Here is a 16,674-nt window from a genome sequence, read left to right as displayed (position 1 = left end):
AAACTTTGTGAGCGTTTTTCTCTGAACACCGAATTCATTTACGGGTGCCACGATATCTCGAGATGGGATAGACCAAATTGGCTGAAATTTAAGGTGAAGACTCACAAGACATCCCGTGTGCATGACAAAGCGCGATTTTGAAATTTTGCATTTAAAAAAAAATAAAAAAACTGGCGATACTTTACATGAAAAAAATAAAAATATTTGTTTCTTTTTTTGAGGGGTTACATACATGTAAATCGGCAAAAATGTCAGAGGTTAGTTTGAGCACACACCTAAACTTTTTTCAAAATCTGTTTTCAGGGCATTAAACTATACATTTCCATCTATTAACAAAACAAATTTGAAGACATTTGGTAGTATCATTGCCAAGGCATAGCTATTTGAAGTTGGCAGTTTCAAAAAACGGGTGCCACGATATCTCAACATTGCTTCGACCAAATCGGCTCAAAATTTTGGTGAAGACTCGTTAAACTGGTCCTGTGTGCATGACGAAGGCCGATTTTCAAAAACTTAGTTTAAAAAAAAGATAAAAATATTTTTATGTTTTTCATATAAAAAATCGTCAGTTTTTGATTTTTGTATTTTTTTAAAAATCGTAATTTCAAAATCGGGCTTCGTCATGCACACGGGATATGTCTTGGGAGTCTTCACCCCAAATTTCAGCCAATTTGGTCCATCCCATCTCGAGATATCGTGGCACCCGTAAATCAACTCGGTGTTTAGAGAAAAACGCTCACAAAGTTTGACAGTTCGCTTTGCGCATGGCAAAGTTGTGAACTTAAATCGTCTCTTACTCAGTTCAGTCACGAAATATCTTCATGAAACTTTCAGGAGTGATTGAAAATCATCTTTTTAGTGAGTTTAGTAAATTTTCTGGAACATGAAATTTTGGAATTTTCTACATGTAACCCCTTAAATAAACTTTTTGAAAATCGGCCTTCGTCATGCACACGGGACCAGTCTAACGAGGCTTTACCAAAATTTTAAGCCGATTTTGTCAAAGCAGTGATGATTAAACCAAATGTCTTTAAATTTGTTTTGTTAATAGATGAAAATGTATATTTGAATGCCCTGAAAACAGATTTAAAAAAAGTTTAAGTTTGTGCTCAAACCAACCTCTGCAATTTTTGTCGATATACATGATTAGGGACAAACTTTACCCCTTAGGACAAAGTTTCACGCAAATCGAAGAGGGGTCTGAGCGACTTTTTCCGATTTCGTTTGAGTTGGCAGAGAATTACCCCACAACTTCACCCCTGGCAGCCAAGTCGTTACGTCAAAATCACAACTGAGTGACAACCCACCCTGTCAACGTCAAGTTTGGCCAGTCACTTTCTCGTCGCTTTAGCTTCGGCACGAACGGTCCTTCGTCATCGATCTGCCACAGACAGACAGCAGCGGTCAGGTCGTCGCATTGCGTGTGTATCGTGTCGGTCGGTCGCGGTCAAAGTCGCTTTTTTCCACAGATTCCAGGTTCTTCAGCACCTACAAAAACAGCACGATGGAGGTGAGTAGAGAGGTGGATTTATTCGTGAAAATTGCTGGTAATTGAAATGATTTTGTTTCAGATTGAAATTCTGGACGTGAAAAACCGGTCCCTGGGCAAGTGTCGCGTCCAGGGGGACACTACAGTCAAGGCGCTCAAGAACGATGTGGAAAAGTTGAAGCCAGCGCTGACCATCCACCGGCAGTCGATTCGGTTGGAGCCCCGCGGAAAGACCCTCAAGGATTCCGATACCGTGCAGTCTCTCGGGATTAGTTCCGGTGGAAAGCTGTACGTGAAGGATCTCGGCCCGCAGATCAGCTGGAAGGGAGTGTTCCTGGCGGAATACGCCGGACCGATCGCGGTGTACATGCTCTTCTACCAGCGACCTTCGTTGATCTACGGAGCGGCCGCGTCCAACCCGATCAGCTTCACGGCCAAGTGAGTATTATGGATAGTCATTCTGTCTTTACTTTTATCGCTGGTTGGGACGAAAAACGGGAATTGTAATCGTTCTCATTATCAGTATGTAGTACCTTTCCACATACGTGGTTTATAATTTATGCACATTAATTAATTGGCCTGGTTTTGAGTGACTTCGCAAAAGTGCACCTCGACGGTCAAGTTCACGGGTCAGAGAGCGTTCAAAAGTTTTCTTTTTAGTGGTTAATTTCACCTTTGTGCACCCGCTTGAAGAAGTCATAAAACCCCCCAAAATAAAATGATAAGATAGCGCTCAAAAGATTTCAGCAATCGCGATTCACCTGTTCAAAGCACAACAGTAGTGAACGAAAAGAAAGTTTTAAAATGCGCTGAGCCACACCAGATTACATAAAATTTCAAATTTCCGTCCCCTCTTTGCTTGCTCATTCGCATCGGACTCGCATTAGTTGAGGCTTCCTCCTACTCTACATAACTTGGCTCTGACGACGACACGACTCGTAGCTCGCAAAAGGTATTTTTTGGAGCTTTCGTCATTCCACCTCGCGCACTTGAGCCAACACAGTGAGACGACGATTGTAGGCACCGTTTTTTGCCTGACCGTGAGGTCTTGAAACGTGTGTGATGAGATGAGGAGAAGATGACCATTATAATGGTTGAGGTTGTAAAATACGTCATTACTAGCGTGTCAATAAAAACCTGTTGGAGAAACAACAAAAAATCGCATGTTTGTCGCATCGTCGTACGCAAATCAAAGTGGCTGGATCGATCGATGGGAGGATAGGTCAGTAGAGTGTAACAAAAATGACTTTTTGGCGGGCATTCAGGGGTTTGTTCCGGTGGGCATACTGAGCCTAAATCCCAAATATGAGCTTGATTGGACGTAACAGGAGCTGGCGCTCCGCCCTTCAATTTTAAATGAGATTTAACCCGTAAAAAAAGATTTTTTCAAAAATGTCACTTTTTGAGGCATTTTGGCCACCAATGCGTTTACCAAAAACATCACTGGCGTGTAGGCCAGATCCTTGCGCATCTTTTGGTATATATAACATTGAAGTTTGGAGCATCCTGGAGCTCGGTACAGACCTTCAAAGTTTGGCATTTTTTCGAAAAATCGGTCCCAGCAAAATCAAATGGCGTCTCGGGCGTCGCGAGGTGCGACGCAGGGGAACAGCATCTAATTCCAGCGTGCCTCTAATGTTGGCAGGTCAGAAATTTGACATTCAATTAAAACTAATTAAAGGCGTTTTCAACTGAAATCGAGTGATAAATAGCTCAATAAGAAGTGAGCAAGCAAGTTTTTATCAAAAGTTTAGCAAAATTAGTTGTTTAAATAGTGAAAATCAGCAAATTGGATGGAGTTAGGAGCGAGTGCTTAACCTGCCAAACATACGAGAATTTCCCCCATATCTTTTTTGCCGGGGCAGATTTTTTGAAAAAATGCCAAACTTTGAAGGTCTGTACCGAGCTCCAGGATGCTCCAAACTTCAATGTTATATATTAGGGTGGGTCATTTTTTTCGAAAGTGCTCGGATCCGGCTGAAATAAGGTCCATCTTGTAGAGGGTACCCATAGGGACTCTCATACCAAATTTGAGCTCATTTGGTTGAAAACTGGCTTGTCGCTCGGGGGTTAAAGTTTACATGGAAATTACTATGGGAAATGAGTGATTTTACTTCAAACGCTCCTACAAGCTAAGCGACAAACTATAGTCCACACTTACACTAGGTAGCCGTGTCGGGGGTGGTCCAAGGAACATTTTTCTCTAAGGGTTCATGGTCATCCGTTCAACCCTGAGCTTGCGCAAAGCCGAAACATCCGACGACGCCGGAATTCTTCAAAATCTCAGTTTTAACGGTCAACGCATGCTACAAACTATGACAGAAGCATCGTTTGAATGAATGAGAAACACGACGCCAAACGTCATCTTGCTAAAATTGAAGCGCAAAACAACGGTTCACCGATTCCGCTGGCCCGTCGGCCAATACAGCGCAAGTTGGTGTCCGGAAGCGCGCTGCAACAGAGAGTGACATGACGAGCTGACCAAGTTGGAGGAGAAAGAGCAGCAGCTGCAGGGATCGAAAAAGAAGGTCTCAAATCGGTAAGTTCAATGAATTGAGTCTAGAACTTGAAAACCTTTCAATAACCGTCACATAAAATTTCAGAGAGTTGTATCGTGAAAACGTAGAAGAAATCAACATTATCAATATTAACCGCTCGCTGCTCAACATCGTGACAAAAATGGCAGCAGAAGCATCCAGCATCCTGGAAACGCCCGCAAAACCGACAAAAGTTGGGGAGCTGTTGTCACAGAAGGGGGAGGAAGGCGGCCAAACCAGAACTAACGTACACGATGGCCACCAAAATATCCGTGCGGGATGTGGATCGACAAGAGTCACATCCAGGACGGAGATCAAGAACCGGTGGTGGAAGTGATTGGCCGAAATAGAAGTTACAAATGTGTTTATTATTTTGTGGTTGAAATAAATTCATAAGCAGCTTGTTCTTAATTTATTTAATTGTCTTTCGAGCGGATCAGCTTCTAAGCATCTTCCTCGATTTCCCCCAGCAGTAGCATCTGCTCTCGCTTGACCTTCTGGGTGGCGGCACACGGCACAAATGCCCCCAATACTCGCAAACATTCTGCCGGAAGTGCATTGACGTGTGGTTCGCAAAGGAGGTCAACTGTCCGCCGCCGGGTTGAACAAGGCACGTCGGAGTGCATTCCGACGCCACCAAAATGCTGAACAGTAGGTTCCTCATCCCCCTCATTGGTGGATCTTGTCCAATCACTTCTGATCTTGCAGACATTCGCCGCAACAAACACTTCCCGTGCCGTTAGCCTCAGTCCGAATTGTTCCGGAACGTAACCACTTCATCCCGCTATCTACCGGAAGTCGACGCACACATTGATGCGAACTGTTCTCGGTCAAAACCGTGGCCACTAATCAATGACCAAGCTGCAACGCGCGGTTCGTAAACGTTGGTGAGCAAGTGTGTTGACGTTTGGCGTCGTGTTTCTCATCCATTCAAACGATGCTTCTGTCATAGTTTGTAGCATGCGTTGACCGTTAAAACTGAGATTTTGAAGAATTCCGGCGTCGTCGGATGTTTCGGCTTTGCGCAAGCTCAGGGTTGAACGGATGACCATGAACCCTTAGAGAAAAATGTTCCTTGGACCACCCCCGACACGGCTACCTAGTGTAAGTGTGGACTATAGTTTGTCGCTTAGCTTGTAGGAGCGTTTGAAGTAAAATCACTCATTTCCCATAGTAATTTCCATGTAAACTTTAACCCCCGAGCGACAAGCCAGTTTTCAACCAAATGAGCTCAAATTTGGTATGAGAGTCCCTATGGGTACCCTCTACAAGATGGACCTTATTTCAGCCGGATCCGAGCACTTTCGAAAAAAATGACCCACCCTATTATATATACCAAAAGATGCGCAAGGATCTGGCCTACACGCCAGTGATGTTTTTGGTAAACGCATTGGTGGCCAAAATGCCTCAAAAAGTGACATTTTTGAAAAAATCTTTTTTTACTGGTTAAATCCCATTTAAAATTGAAGGGTGGAGCGCCAGCTCCTGTTACGTCCAATCAAGCTCATATTTGGGATTTAGGCTCAGTATGCCCACCGGAACAAACCCCTGAATGCCCGCCAAAAAGTCATTTTTGTTACATCCTAATAGGTCAGCCCGGGAGCATGCTGACAGCTCCCATACAAACTGAGCGTACCCCGTTTTGTGGGCCCAGTGGGCCTAAGATGGCGGCTTTCGATATTATCTAGCTAAACATTTGAAAATGGTAAATAGTTAAAATTAATGTAGTTTTTGCCTTGTTTCGGTTTAAAACGACAAAATAAGCATTCTGGAATCATTTTCTTGAAAAACTTGTTGAGAGATACGCCAAGTTAAAATATTAGTCTCGAACAGTTGAAGGGAGTGTGCCGCGAAAGCCGTCACGAAAAAAAAGTTTCCCATGCAAATTTTGAGTTGCGTATTTAATGGGCGGACTCCGAAGAGGCCCACTTGCCATCTGTCGGTGGATATGCGCAACTCACGAAAACTGTCATATTAGGGGACGGCTGGGATAGGTACTTGATTCATCGCACACCGAGGCTAATATTTGACATGCATATTATGAGGAATCCACCGAGCTCCATTCAAATTTGACTCCGACATTGGAATTTTTTACCAACAGTGCGAACTAACAATAATTTTATAAAAATTTGGGGGATTTCTTGACAGTAATATCCAAAACAAAATGATGAGTTAGAATACATTTAATCAAATCGAGTCAAACCCTAGCGCAACCAATTTTTCGGAGATCCTGAAGATCCTACTGTGAACACAGTTTGCACAACTCGCTTGACGAAGCTTTATCTCAAGATTATTTAAATTTACCTGTGATTTAAACTTGCTCTATTTTCTATTGATCTATTTTTTTGACTGGGATAATTCTGCCGTTCTACGCATAATTGTCCCATGTCATTTTTTTGACGATTTTGAGTGTTTAGCATTTTTGAGTTTAGTTTAAAGTATACTTTTAGAAAAACACATAAAGTCTAGTACTTTGTTCGGAAACTTATCAAAAACAACACCAAGTCTGTTTGTCCCATCGTGACACTTCTACGCATAATATGGACGTGGCGTTACATCGTGCTGCCATCTGGTTTTTTTAGTGCAAGAGTGGAAAAGTGCTAAGTCATCGTCTAAGAATAGACGGCGTCCTATCTCGCCCAGCAAAATGAAGTCGATAAAGTAGTCGGTTTCGATGAGAAAAGGTGGAAAACATGGTCTTAAAATAGCGACGCCATCCCCCTATTGTCCCACCAAGAATTTTCTTTCACGAAATCTCTAGTTTTACGAAGCATTGTTCCTTGTTTACCTTTTGTATAGCAAGAGGACAACAAATAAGAGTGATAAACTGATAACTAGGGCGATTAGGGACACAAAGTGTGAAAAGGGACCCACGGGACAATTATGCGTAGAAACTCGAAAATCGGACGAAAAATTTCAATTGCGTTTTTCTCAGTTGCACTCTTTGAACATGGGACAATATGCGTAGAACGGCAGATAAAAAAAGCAAAGCAATCCACTTTAACGACCCCGGGTCTTTTGTGGTCTCTGTTGCAAGTTTCTGCTCATTTCTAGGCGTCCGAAGGTTATGTGTGGTGAGTCACCCAAAACCTCTTTAGGCAAATGGACCGACGTTTTACTTCCCCATCCAATAGAAGGCCAGGAGGATAAGGCGGGAATCGAACCCGCGCCCCATAGAACGGCAGATAACCTCCCCTGAAAAAGTACGTCACGTTTTGCTGGACGCATTTTTAGTTTCTGTTATTCTTGTTTTTTTTTTTTAATGGGAGCAATTTTTCTCGAATTCCGGAAATGTGTTATATTTGTATTTTTTTTATTTGGATAAATTTTTTTTTAAACTCAATATTTACTAAATTTAAGCAAAAAATAAATTTCCCGAAATCTTTTTTTTTTGTTTTTTGCTTTTTCGCTTAGATCCAGGTTTTTTTTCAAAATTTATTTTTCCTAAAAGAGCACTCAGCTTGAAAAATTCTAATAAAACACTAATTGAAATTGTTTTTTTTTTTATAAAAGTTTAAATTAAATTAAATATTTCGAAAATTATGCAAATGCAAAAGGGCGTATTATATAGAAGCCGTCATTTTTCTGTCACGTTATCCGTAACGCTCGCACGGGTCATTTTAAACGGGTTCGCGTAGGGAAGAAGCGTGTGTGTGTGGCAGAGAGAGAGAGAGAGAGAGAGAGAGAGAGAGAGAGTGAGTGCGTGTGGGTGTTTGTGTTGATAAGAAGTTTTTGTGTTTTGCGTTTATATGTAGTGTTTAGTTTTTTTGTGTTTTTTAAATTTATGTTTTACTTCTAGAGTTTTTTTTTTGAATAGGTCCTATAAACATATGAAAGACTATAGTTTATAGCTCGGATTAGTTTTCAAAAGGACGCAAGAGCCATTGACAAGCTAAGCCCTTTTTGCAACGGTACTCGACTTCTACTTAAGAAAAACCAATTTCAAAAATGCTTGAGATTGTTCATCTACACGTCCTTCAAGAGCCCTAAACTTAAAACAAAAGAAATATTGGTTCATTTTGGAAAAAACGAAAAATAGTACCGGAGGTCAAGGGGGCTCTTACGGCTTTTTGAAAACTCAACCGAGATAGGTACTTTTTTTTCACAAAAAAAAAAAGCTCTAGACTAGATATTTGCTTTTAGTTTTCGAATTCACTTTCTATTTTTTTGTTTTTATTTGCTAGCTTTTAATTTTTAGTTTTAATTATTTATTCATTTTTCCCAAATAAACGCCATGTTTGTATCTTGGAACAGAATCATTGTTGGGTTTTTACCATCCAATTTTATCTTTCAAAATTGAAAACATTAAAATAACAAGCCGTTTGCAAGTCGCAAATTAGATTCTCATACATTTAGTAAGCCTTATATGTATTTTTCTGAACAGTCCATAACAATACTTAAACTACACTAAATCAATCAGAAAATTCCTTCAAAAGTTACAGTTTTTCAAATATGTATATACGTACCATTTTTATGTGGACAGCTGCCAACATTTTATGGAGACTTGTATGGGTGATCCAATGACACAAAATGGCTTCTTCGGTCATAGGGAAGGCCCCCAAAAAGTTTGAGCCAAACCAAAAAATACAAATAAAATCAATTTACGGAATTCGGGGAGTATTGCTTATATTGTCGTGCTCGTGGTATCTTGTCACACGTGCATTTTGGACCAAATTGAGATACGGAAACCATTTTGCAGCTATCAATGCCTCACCTTTTGAACTTCACAGATACTCGAAATTCAATTTCAATTCTCAGATATTCAACAACAACCGGAAAAATTCCGTGCATTGTTGTCACTCTTCATATGAAAGATGATTCGAACTGATCGTGCATTCTTGACATACCCTGAAAATTGCTGGCAACTGGCCAAAGGGAATTTAGTCAGGAGAGGTTTTGACACACGTACACTGCCGTTCTACGCATAATTGTCCCATGTTCAAAAAAGGGCAACTGAGAAAAACGCGATTGAAATTTTTCGATCGATTTTTGTGTTTTTACGCATAATTGTCCCGTGGGTCCCTATTCGCCCTATATGTCCCTAATCACCCCGGTTAACATTACTTGGTTAACATACTTGGTGGGACAATTAGGGGCAGGGGGGCAGAATGGACCAGGGGGGCAGAATGGGCCACCCTTGGTTTTGGGCTTTAAAAAGGATTTAGACCAATTTTAAGGCAAGGGTCTTATAAAGGACGTCAAATAACTTCACCATACCGAAAACGACGTTTGAATTCATTGTATTTTTCGAATTATGAGCAAAAATGTAAATTTATTGACAAAACTACGCAAATGTTGTTTATTTCGAGGTTCTTAAATAAGCTTTCTGAAAAGTTGGATTGTTTGAAAAAGTTTGCTCAATGCTTAAAACAGGGGTGCCCAACCTTTTGGCCCTGCGGGCCAGATCTGATTTTTCTGAAGCAGTGACGGGCCGGAACCAATGTTTGATAAAAAATTGAAAAAGTAAACATTTTTTTCATAAAATTATTCTTATAGGTTCTTTTCATGTAATCAAATGAATAAACTAGTGTTGAAAATAAGAATCAAAACATTGAAAAATGTGTTTATTTCTTTTATTTTCATTTAGTTTTTTTTCATTTATTGTTATTGGTTTTGTAGATTGCTATTCAATACCTTGATATAATTAATTTAAAAATTAGTAAAAAAAAGGCAAAAACATTCAAATTTAACTGGTCGTTGCAAGTTTTTTTTGAAAGCTTGATTGCCAACACAACCATGTATAAAAGAAATCAATGAGGCTTGACAAAAACTATCTAAACGAAATTTGGATCCAAATAATTTGGATCCAAGCGTAATGAAACAAAAAAAAAAGTTTTTGCGTTGTTGTTCACCTTTATTGAAATATATTTTATAAAACATTTTAAAAGATTTTAAACAAACAAATTTTAAAACGTGTAGAAAAATATATATTGAGTAGTTTTCATGTTTAGTTCATTGAACTTCTTTAAACTATCGAAGTTTATGAAAAATATACTGAAGAACGTGTCATATATTTAATGCTCCCAGATTTATTGACTCATTTTAACATTTCAATATTTTAAAAATATTTGCAGCTATTTTTTCTTCGGTCTTAATAATTTGCTTTTAAAAAGTTTTTTTTTTTTTTCAAACACGAGTTTATCACTGAAAAGATGTTCTGAAAAAAACGATATTTGAATTTTAAAATCAATTTTAATCAAGTTCCTAAAAAAAGAAAAACTTCAGTTTTATTTCACATTCTCACGAAATGGATAATTTTATTTTTTTAAGCCATTTTTCAGTTAATTGATTAATTCTGAAGTCATCAATATAGAATTGATAAGAATTAAATTCAAACATGAAGAATGTTAGATTTTGAAACAAAAATCTTTGAAAATACAAAGGCAAAATCCAAATAATACGTTAAATTAGTAACATTTTATAGCAAAAAAAAAAAAAAACAAATAAAAAACCAAAATTTTTCTCGTTAAATTTTTGCTTGTGTGAATATTTAATCTCATGCTTATTTTTGAATTTAAACACTCAATTTATTTATTGCATATTTCATGAACAGTCCATTAACAGGGCCGGTCATAGAACATTTTTGAAAAGCCGTCGCGGGCCGGATGAAATGGCTTCACGGGCCGGACGTTGGGCAGGCCTGGCTTAAAACGTTACTAGATGTTACTACCAAGGTATACAAACAACAACGGAACCTTAAAATCATTTAGAGACTTGGTGGTGGAAGTGTTAAATTAAAATCCACTTGGGGGCAGAATGGACCACCCTTATCCTGCCTTATAAAAACAATCAAAAGTTATGAAATTTGGATTAAATGGATTATTTCACTCCTGGTAGCTTCACAAATCACGTTTAATGCAACATTAGTTGATTTTTAGTTGTTTTGATGATTATTTGTAAAATAAGTGTCCTTTTTCAACATATTAACACTATTTTCAAAAATCTTTGTTTTGGTAAGTGACTATTTTTATTAAAGTGGTCTAACTTCATGGAAACTATGTTAGAAAGGTACCTTAAGTCATTTCTTATCTCCCTTCAACGTTGTATTAGACGAAATGGCTTGCTTTCTAAGGTGGCCCATTCTGCCCCGCACCCTTGAAAAAAATCAAAAAAACTTTTTTTTTAAAGTGGCTCAAAAATAGTTTTAAGCTAAAAAATGTCATCAACCAAGTATTGAGGTATTGAAGGGAACATCCCAAAGCATAAGCCTACTACACTGAATTCATAAGTTTTCATGTTTTTCTATGGTTCTATGGCCATTCTGCCCCCCCCCCCCCCCTGCCCCTATGCGTAGAAGTTCAACGATGGGACAAACAGACTTGGTGTTGCTTTCAATGATTTTCTGAACAAAGTACTAAATTTTATGTGTTTTTATGAAAGTGTACGTAAAACTAAGCTTAAAAATGATAAAAAGTCAGAATCATCCAAAAATGACATGGGACAATTATGCGTAGAACGGCAGTAGGGGAGAGTGGGGAGACTTGATCCCCTTTTTTTGTATCGCACATAACTCTGTCAATTTCTCACAAAACTATGAACTTTTTGCATGAATTGAAAGCTTAAACATTCATCTGTGTTTGGCTAATAAGGATATTTCATCAGATGAACTCTTCGAATCATGCCAAGTGTTTTAAAAAAATATTTTAAACCGGCATTTTAAAAATGTTAGGGGTAACTTGATCCCCCTTTCAACATTTTGAAGAAATCTTAAGCAAAATGTTTCTTATTCATCCAAACTTTAGATTTTCTATAAGTTACAGCAATTTCACATAAAACCTGTACGTTTGTGTTCAAAATATAACAAGTTTATTATGTTAAATATTTAAAAACTTAAAATATTATTTTTTAGACCAAAATTAAGCATGTTTACAAAAGCTGCAAATTTTTGTTTACGAAACTTTTGAAAAATGGTTCAAACTGCAGTAAGTTATGTACAACTATACTAAAGGAAACTATGTATGAAAACCCAGCTCAATTAATTAATCTTGAGGCTGATTCCAGTGACTGTAAAAATGCAGGGATCAAGTCTCCCTAAACGCACTTTTTTAAACAATTGATTGTAAAAATAGTATGACGATAAATTTAACATCAAATGCGTAAGGGTTTTGGAGTTGATAAGTTTATCAAACAATTCATGTGTAAAAAATAATTTTTTGAATAATTTTTGAGTGTTTTCTATACATATCAATACAAAGAAAAAAAAATCTCTTGGAAGTTTTTTGCAGCTCGTTTTAGAAAAATGTGTGTAACTGAATCTAAACATTTTTTAATTTTTTTCTTTGTTTTCTACAATGAGTTTTAGTTAATTTCGCACAACTTTCTAGAACAAAGCTAATTGTTTTACCCACATGCTGACGAGATACAGGCTTGGGATCAAGTGTCCCCGGGGATCAAGACTCCCCACTCTCCCCTACATGGCCCACAACTGTCAACATTTGTAATTATAACTCGGGACTCCGACAACCAAACTCAACCAAATTTCGGGACAATGCATAGGACGGTCAGCCAAACAAAACGTGTTTGTTTTTGTTTACATTATGTGCTCTAGTTTATGTTCATTCAAGGCCAAACATAAAAACTTGTTTTCTCGGAACGTCGAAATGGCGGGTGCGTCAAGATAGCACGATCGCGTCGATATGTATTCTGAAATCGTCTTTGTACATGACGTCTTTTTTCTTCTTGCAGCGTTGCCGCCATCTGCTGGGCCGGCCACTACGCCAAGCGTATCCTGGAGACGCTGTTCGTGCACCGTTTCTCGCACGCCACCATGCCGCTGCGTAACCTGTTCAAAAACTGCTCGTACTACTGGGCCTTCGCCGCGTACGTGGCGTACCACGTGAACCACCCGCTGTTCACGGAACCGAGCACCCCCGTCTTTTACGCCGGCCTGGCCGGATTTTTGGTAAGTTCGAACGAGTCGTAATGTTTTGCTAAACTTAAATTTATAAAATTTTTGCTTACAGGTTAGCGAACTGGGCAACTTTTCGATCCACATGTTGCTGCGCAACCTCCGACCGGCCGGATCAACCGTCCGAAAGATCCCAGTTCCCGACGCAAATCCGCTGACGCAGCTTTTCAAGTAAGTTTGAACAATTGTAAATCATGACCCACAAAGATCTTACAATACCTTTTTCAGCTTCGTGTCTTGCCCGAACTACACGTACGAGTTCTTCTCCTGGTTGTCGTTCTCGCTGATGACCACGTGCATTCCTTCGCTGGTATTTGCCGCCGCCGGAATGTACCAGATGACGGTGTGGGCCATCGGCAAGCACAAGAACTACAAGAAGGAGTTCAAGGACTACCCCAAGGGCCGGAAGGCCATTCTGCCGTTCGCCATCTAAGGAGGGCTTTCTCGTTTGTTGTGTCAACAAGCAGAGTTGCAAGTTTTAAACGTTTTCATAATTTCAAATGCTCAATTTCGTGCAGAATATTCAATAATTTATTCTACGTCGAGAGCGCATCCAGCTTTCGGTTTAGCTCCGGGATTTAAGGTTTCTATTTATGTGTAGTGAACTGGTCCTAAAGTGTCGTTACAGATTCGTATGTTACGGAATTAAATTCTAACTAACCATTCCCAAGTAGTGGTTTTTGTGAAACCTAATAAAACATGACTTGATACAAATTAAATTCAAATGGTAATAAAATGGTGAAAAGTACAATGAAAATTGTTTTATTTGGTTCTGCATTTTCGGAATACATCCGAGAAAATTGTATTATTTTGTTAAATTAAATTAAATATAATAATGCCTCGAATATTGTTGTAAATCGTGTGGTAAAAAACTATTTAACGCGATCAATTTTTGACAGTTCGACACCAACGAAATATTTCAAGAAAATCTACCGCGATAATTCAAAATCACTTCAACAGGAAGGAGAAAAGCTCGGAACTTAACCTCAAAGGTAAATATACCAAATGAACTTTATTTGACAGGTGTCATTACCGGGACTTAGCATTTTTTTTTTGAATTTGAATTTCCGGTTGCACAAAACGTCATAACGAGGGTTTTTTTTCTGTATTGGTGCCCGCGGCCATATCCGTGCTTGAACGACATGGATGTGAGTGTGCTGAAAGAAGAGCTAAAAACTCTTAAGTTGAACGTAATCGAATTCTTTCAGATGACGAGACACAACAAGGACATCAAGTATCGTGATCAACTGTACCTGGTTCATCTCGAGAAAGGATCGACAACGCCGTCTGAGCTGAAAGCAGTTCGGGCAATTTTCAACATCATCGTGACTTGGGAACGTTATCGTCCAATGCACCATGACGTGACACAGTGTTCGAACTGCTTGCAGTTTGGACATGGTGGAAGGAACTGTTTCATCAAGAGTCGTTGTGAAACCTCAAGCTTGCAACACAATCAACGAGAACATCGAAGCGAAATGCTTCAACTGTGGTGGCGACCATTCGACCAAGAATCGGAGCTGCCCAAAACGAGCTGAGTTTGTAAAAATTTGGCAGCAAGCGACAACGAGGCACCCACCAAATCGTCGCAAAACAACACCAGCATTCACGGACGTAGATTTTCCTGCTTTGGCGTCATCAAGAGTGGAATCTGTTCGAGGAGTTCCAAATCTGCAACCATTGCCATTGAATCAGCGGCCAAAAGTTGCAGAGAATACAACACCTCCAGGCTTCAGTCAACAACCGAGGGAAAACCAACCAGTATCAACGGGTGAAGGCAGTAGTGACTTGTTTTCACCACAAAAACATCTGAACATTTTCATCGATATGACAACAACACTGCCTGGTTGCAAAACTCGCGCTGAACAAGTAAGAACCCTTGGAGGATTTATTTTAAAATACAGTTCGTAGTTTACTCGTTTTAATGACTTTGAATGTTTCATAAATTTAGTTTTTTTTTTAGATTAAAGTTAGGATTAGTTGTTAAAGTGATTTTTTCTTTTTTACCCAAATGTCTTCGATTCAATGCAAAAATGTAAAACAATTTCAAGTAAATAAAATAAATGTGAACAATTAATAATAAAACGAAAAGTACAACAAAGATGAAGAGCATTTAGGCATTCATATGACATGTAAAAGAAATGTAATTATTATAAGAAAGTTCAATAATGATATATTTAATTTTAAAAACTTCCAATGAAGATGTGAGGATGTGAGGGAACAATCTCAGTTTAGCAAAATTCAAAGTCACTGTTTATTTTGTTTTAAAAAATATTGTAAAAATGAAAAATAATGAAAATGCTTTCTTTTCGTCCTACCAACAGCCAAAAAACCATCGACCTTCTGTCAAACACATATTTACTAGGCGCAAAGCGCAAATTCAGCTAGCATTTCTTACGTAATATCCAAATAGCTCAAGCTAAAGCCAAGATTGTTCCGGTAGCACTCGGGCACGTAGTCCGAGTTGTCGTCCAGGTAGCGCACCGCGGCGCGAAACATTTGCTCGGAAATCTCCACACTCACCACGTTGCTGTCCTGCAGCCAAAAGTTAAAGATGGGCTGCTGGTCAAACTGATCGTACCGGTACATCACCTTCATGGTGCGGTGCCGATCCACGTGAATGTTCCGCTTGATCGGACGCTTTGGAGATGGCGTGAAGACGTCGTCGTCGTCTTCGTCGGTTGGCGCCTCTTTGGACGGGTCGTCCGACGCAGACGAGGAATCTTCCCCGTCCACGCCCTTGCGGATCTTGAACACGTTCAAGTTGGCGTCCATGATCTGCATCAGCAGGTAGAACAGCTCGCCGTCCTGGCCGGGGCGGCGCATTTCGAAGATGATTTTGAAGATTGGCGGAAGGCCGAGATGGGAGATGAAGTTGTAGTCGTTGACGGTTTTGCGCACGAGATACTGGAAGTTGAGGAGGGCGTCGTCGGTTCGGAAGAGGGACGCCGGGTTGACGTGTTCCTGTTCGTGCTCGTCTGGTTTGAGAAATTTCAGATTTTCGTACCACAGTTTGACGCTGCCGTTGCGCTTTGCTACGCCGAGGAACTGGAGGCAGCACTTGCAGTACAGGAAGCGATCCGCGCGGAGGTGAACTCGCTGAAGATGCTGGCGGTTTAGGACGGCGTAGAACGGGCCGTAGAAGAGGTCCGTTTCGGCCGGGGTGAAACTGTTCGGATGGGGTGAAGCAGTTGACGATGACTTGGAAGAGCATTCTCCTTCGCTGTGAGTTTCTGGGGTGTCGTGCCGATGGCAGTACCACTCGTTACTGTCCATGTGGTCCGAGGGAAGCTCCAGGATGCGCTTGAAGGCCACCGGTTGCTCGTGCAGATCGTTTCCGCAGTTGCTGCACGTTACCGTATAGTTGACGCCCTTCTCCAGCCGGCATTCCAGCTTGAGGTCCGTGCACGCGTTGTACTCGTTGATCTCCAGCACTTCCGAGTGAAATTTGTTCTCGTTCGTGTTGATCCGGAAGCAGATGTAGTTGTTCTTGATGAGCAGCGAGCTCAGCGTCTGGGTGTGCAGCTTGAAGAAGTCGCCCAGCCGGATCTCGTACTGTTCGTCGTTATTTTCCGTGCTGATCGTGATGCGATCCGGCGCGAGGTCGATCTTCGTCGATTTGATCTCCACGAAGCGACGGCTGAAGCAGATGAAAAAGTTGGCACTTTGGAGTCGCGGCCGCAGCTCGATCAGCACGCGGTCAATGTTCCCGATGGGCATTTTGGCTACTTTGGCTTTACTTG

The 16,674-nt window shown here is 40.1% G+C and overlaps 2 protein-coding genes across 2 annotated transcripts; one reads left to right on the top strand and one right to left on the bottom strand.

Moving 5' to 3' along the window:
* The first annotated feature begins 1,347 nt into the window (after nucleotides 1-1,347).
* Nucleotides 1,348-13,682, top strand: LOC120414909 (probable very-long-chain enoyl-CoA reductase art-1). The gene is made up of 5 exons (XM_039576240.1): nucleotides 1,348-1,510; nucleotides 1,572-1,927; nucleotides 12,712-12,928; nucleotides 12,990-13,105; nucleotides 13,163-13,682. Exons 1-5 carry the CDS (start codon nucleotides 1,505-1,507, stop codon nucleotides 13,365-13,367), a joined length of 900 nt encoding a protein of 299 aa, XP_039432174.1. The 5' UTR covers nucleotides 1,348-1,504; the 3' UTR covers nucleotides 13,368-13,682.
* A 1,590-nt stretch (nucleotides 13,683-15,272) lies between these two features.
* On the bottom strand, nucleotides 15,273-16,651 carry LOC120414887 (uncharacterized). The gene has a single exon (XM_039576210.2). It carries the CDS (start codon nucleotides 16,649-16,651, stop codon nucleotides 15,326-15,328), a length of 1,326 nt encoding a protein of 441 aa, XP_039432144.1. The 3' UTR covers nucleotides 15,273-15,325.
* Between the last annotated feature and the right edge of the window lie 23 nt (nucleotides 16,652-16,674).

This window comes from Culex pipiens, chromosome 2 (genome assembly GCF_016801865.2).
Source record: "Culex pipiens pallens isolate TS chromosome 2, TS_CPP_V2, whole genome shotgun sequence".
In the NCBI taxonomy this organism is placed as follows: domain Eukaryota; kingdom Metazoa; phylum Arthropoda; class Insecta; order Diptera; family Culicidae; genus Culex; species Culex pipiens.
Note: the sequence above shows the minus strand (reverse complement) of the source record. Positions and strands in the feature narration are given on the sequence as shown.

Excerpts from the sequence above, each read along its gene's own strand:
- LOC120414887 (XM_039576210.2), bottom strand. The coding sequence starts at position 16,651 with ATGCCCATCGGGAACATTGACCGCGTGCTGATCGAGCTGCGGCCGCGA.
- LOC120414909 (XM_039576240.1), top strand. Across the intron at positions 1,928-12,711 it reads CCGATCAGCTTCACGGCCAA|CGTTGCCGCCATCTGCTGGG; the intron begins GTGAGTATTATG and ends TTCTTCTTGCAG. Across the intron at positions 13,106-13,162 it reads CCGCTGACGCAGCTTTTCAA|CTTCGTGTCTTGCCCGAACT; the intron begins GTAAGTTTGAAC and ends TACCTTTTTCAG.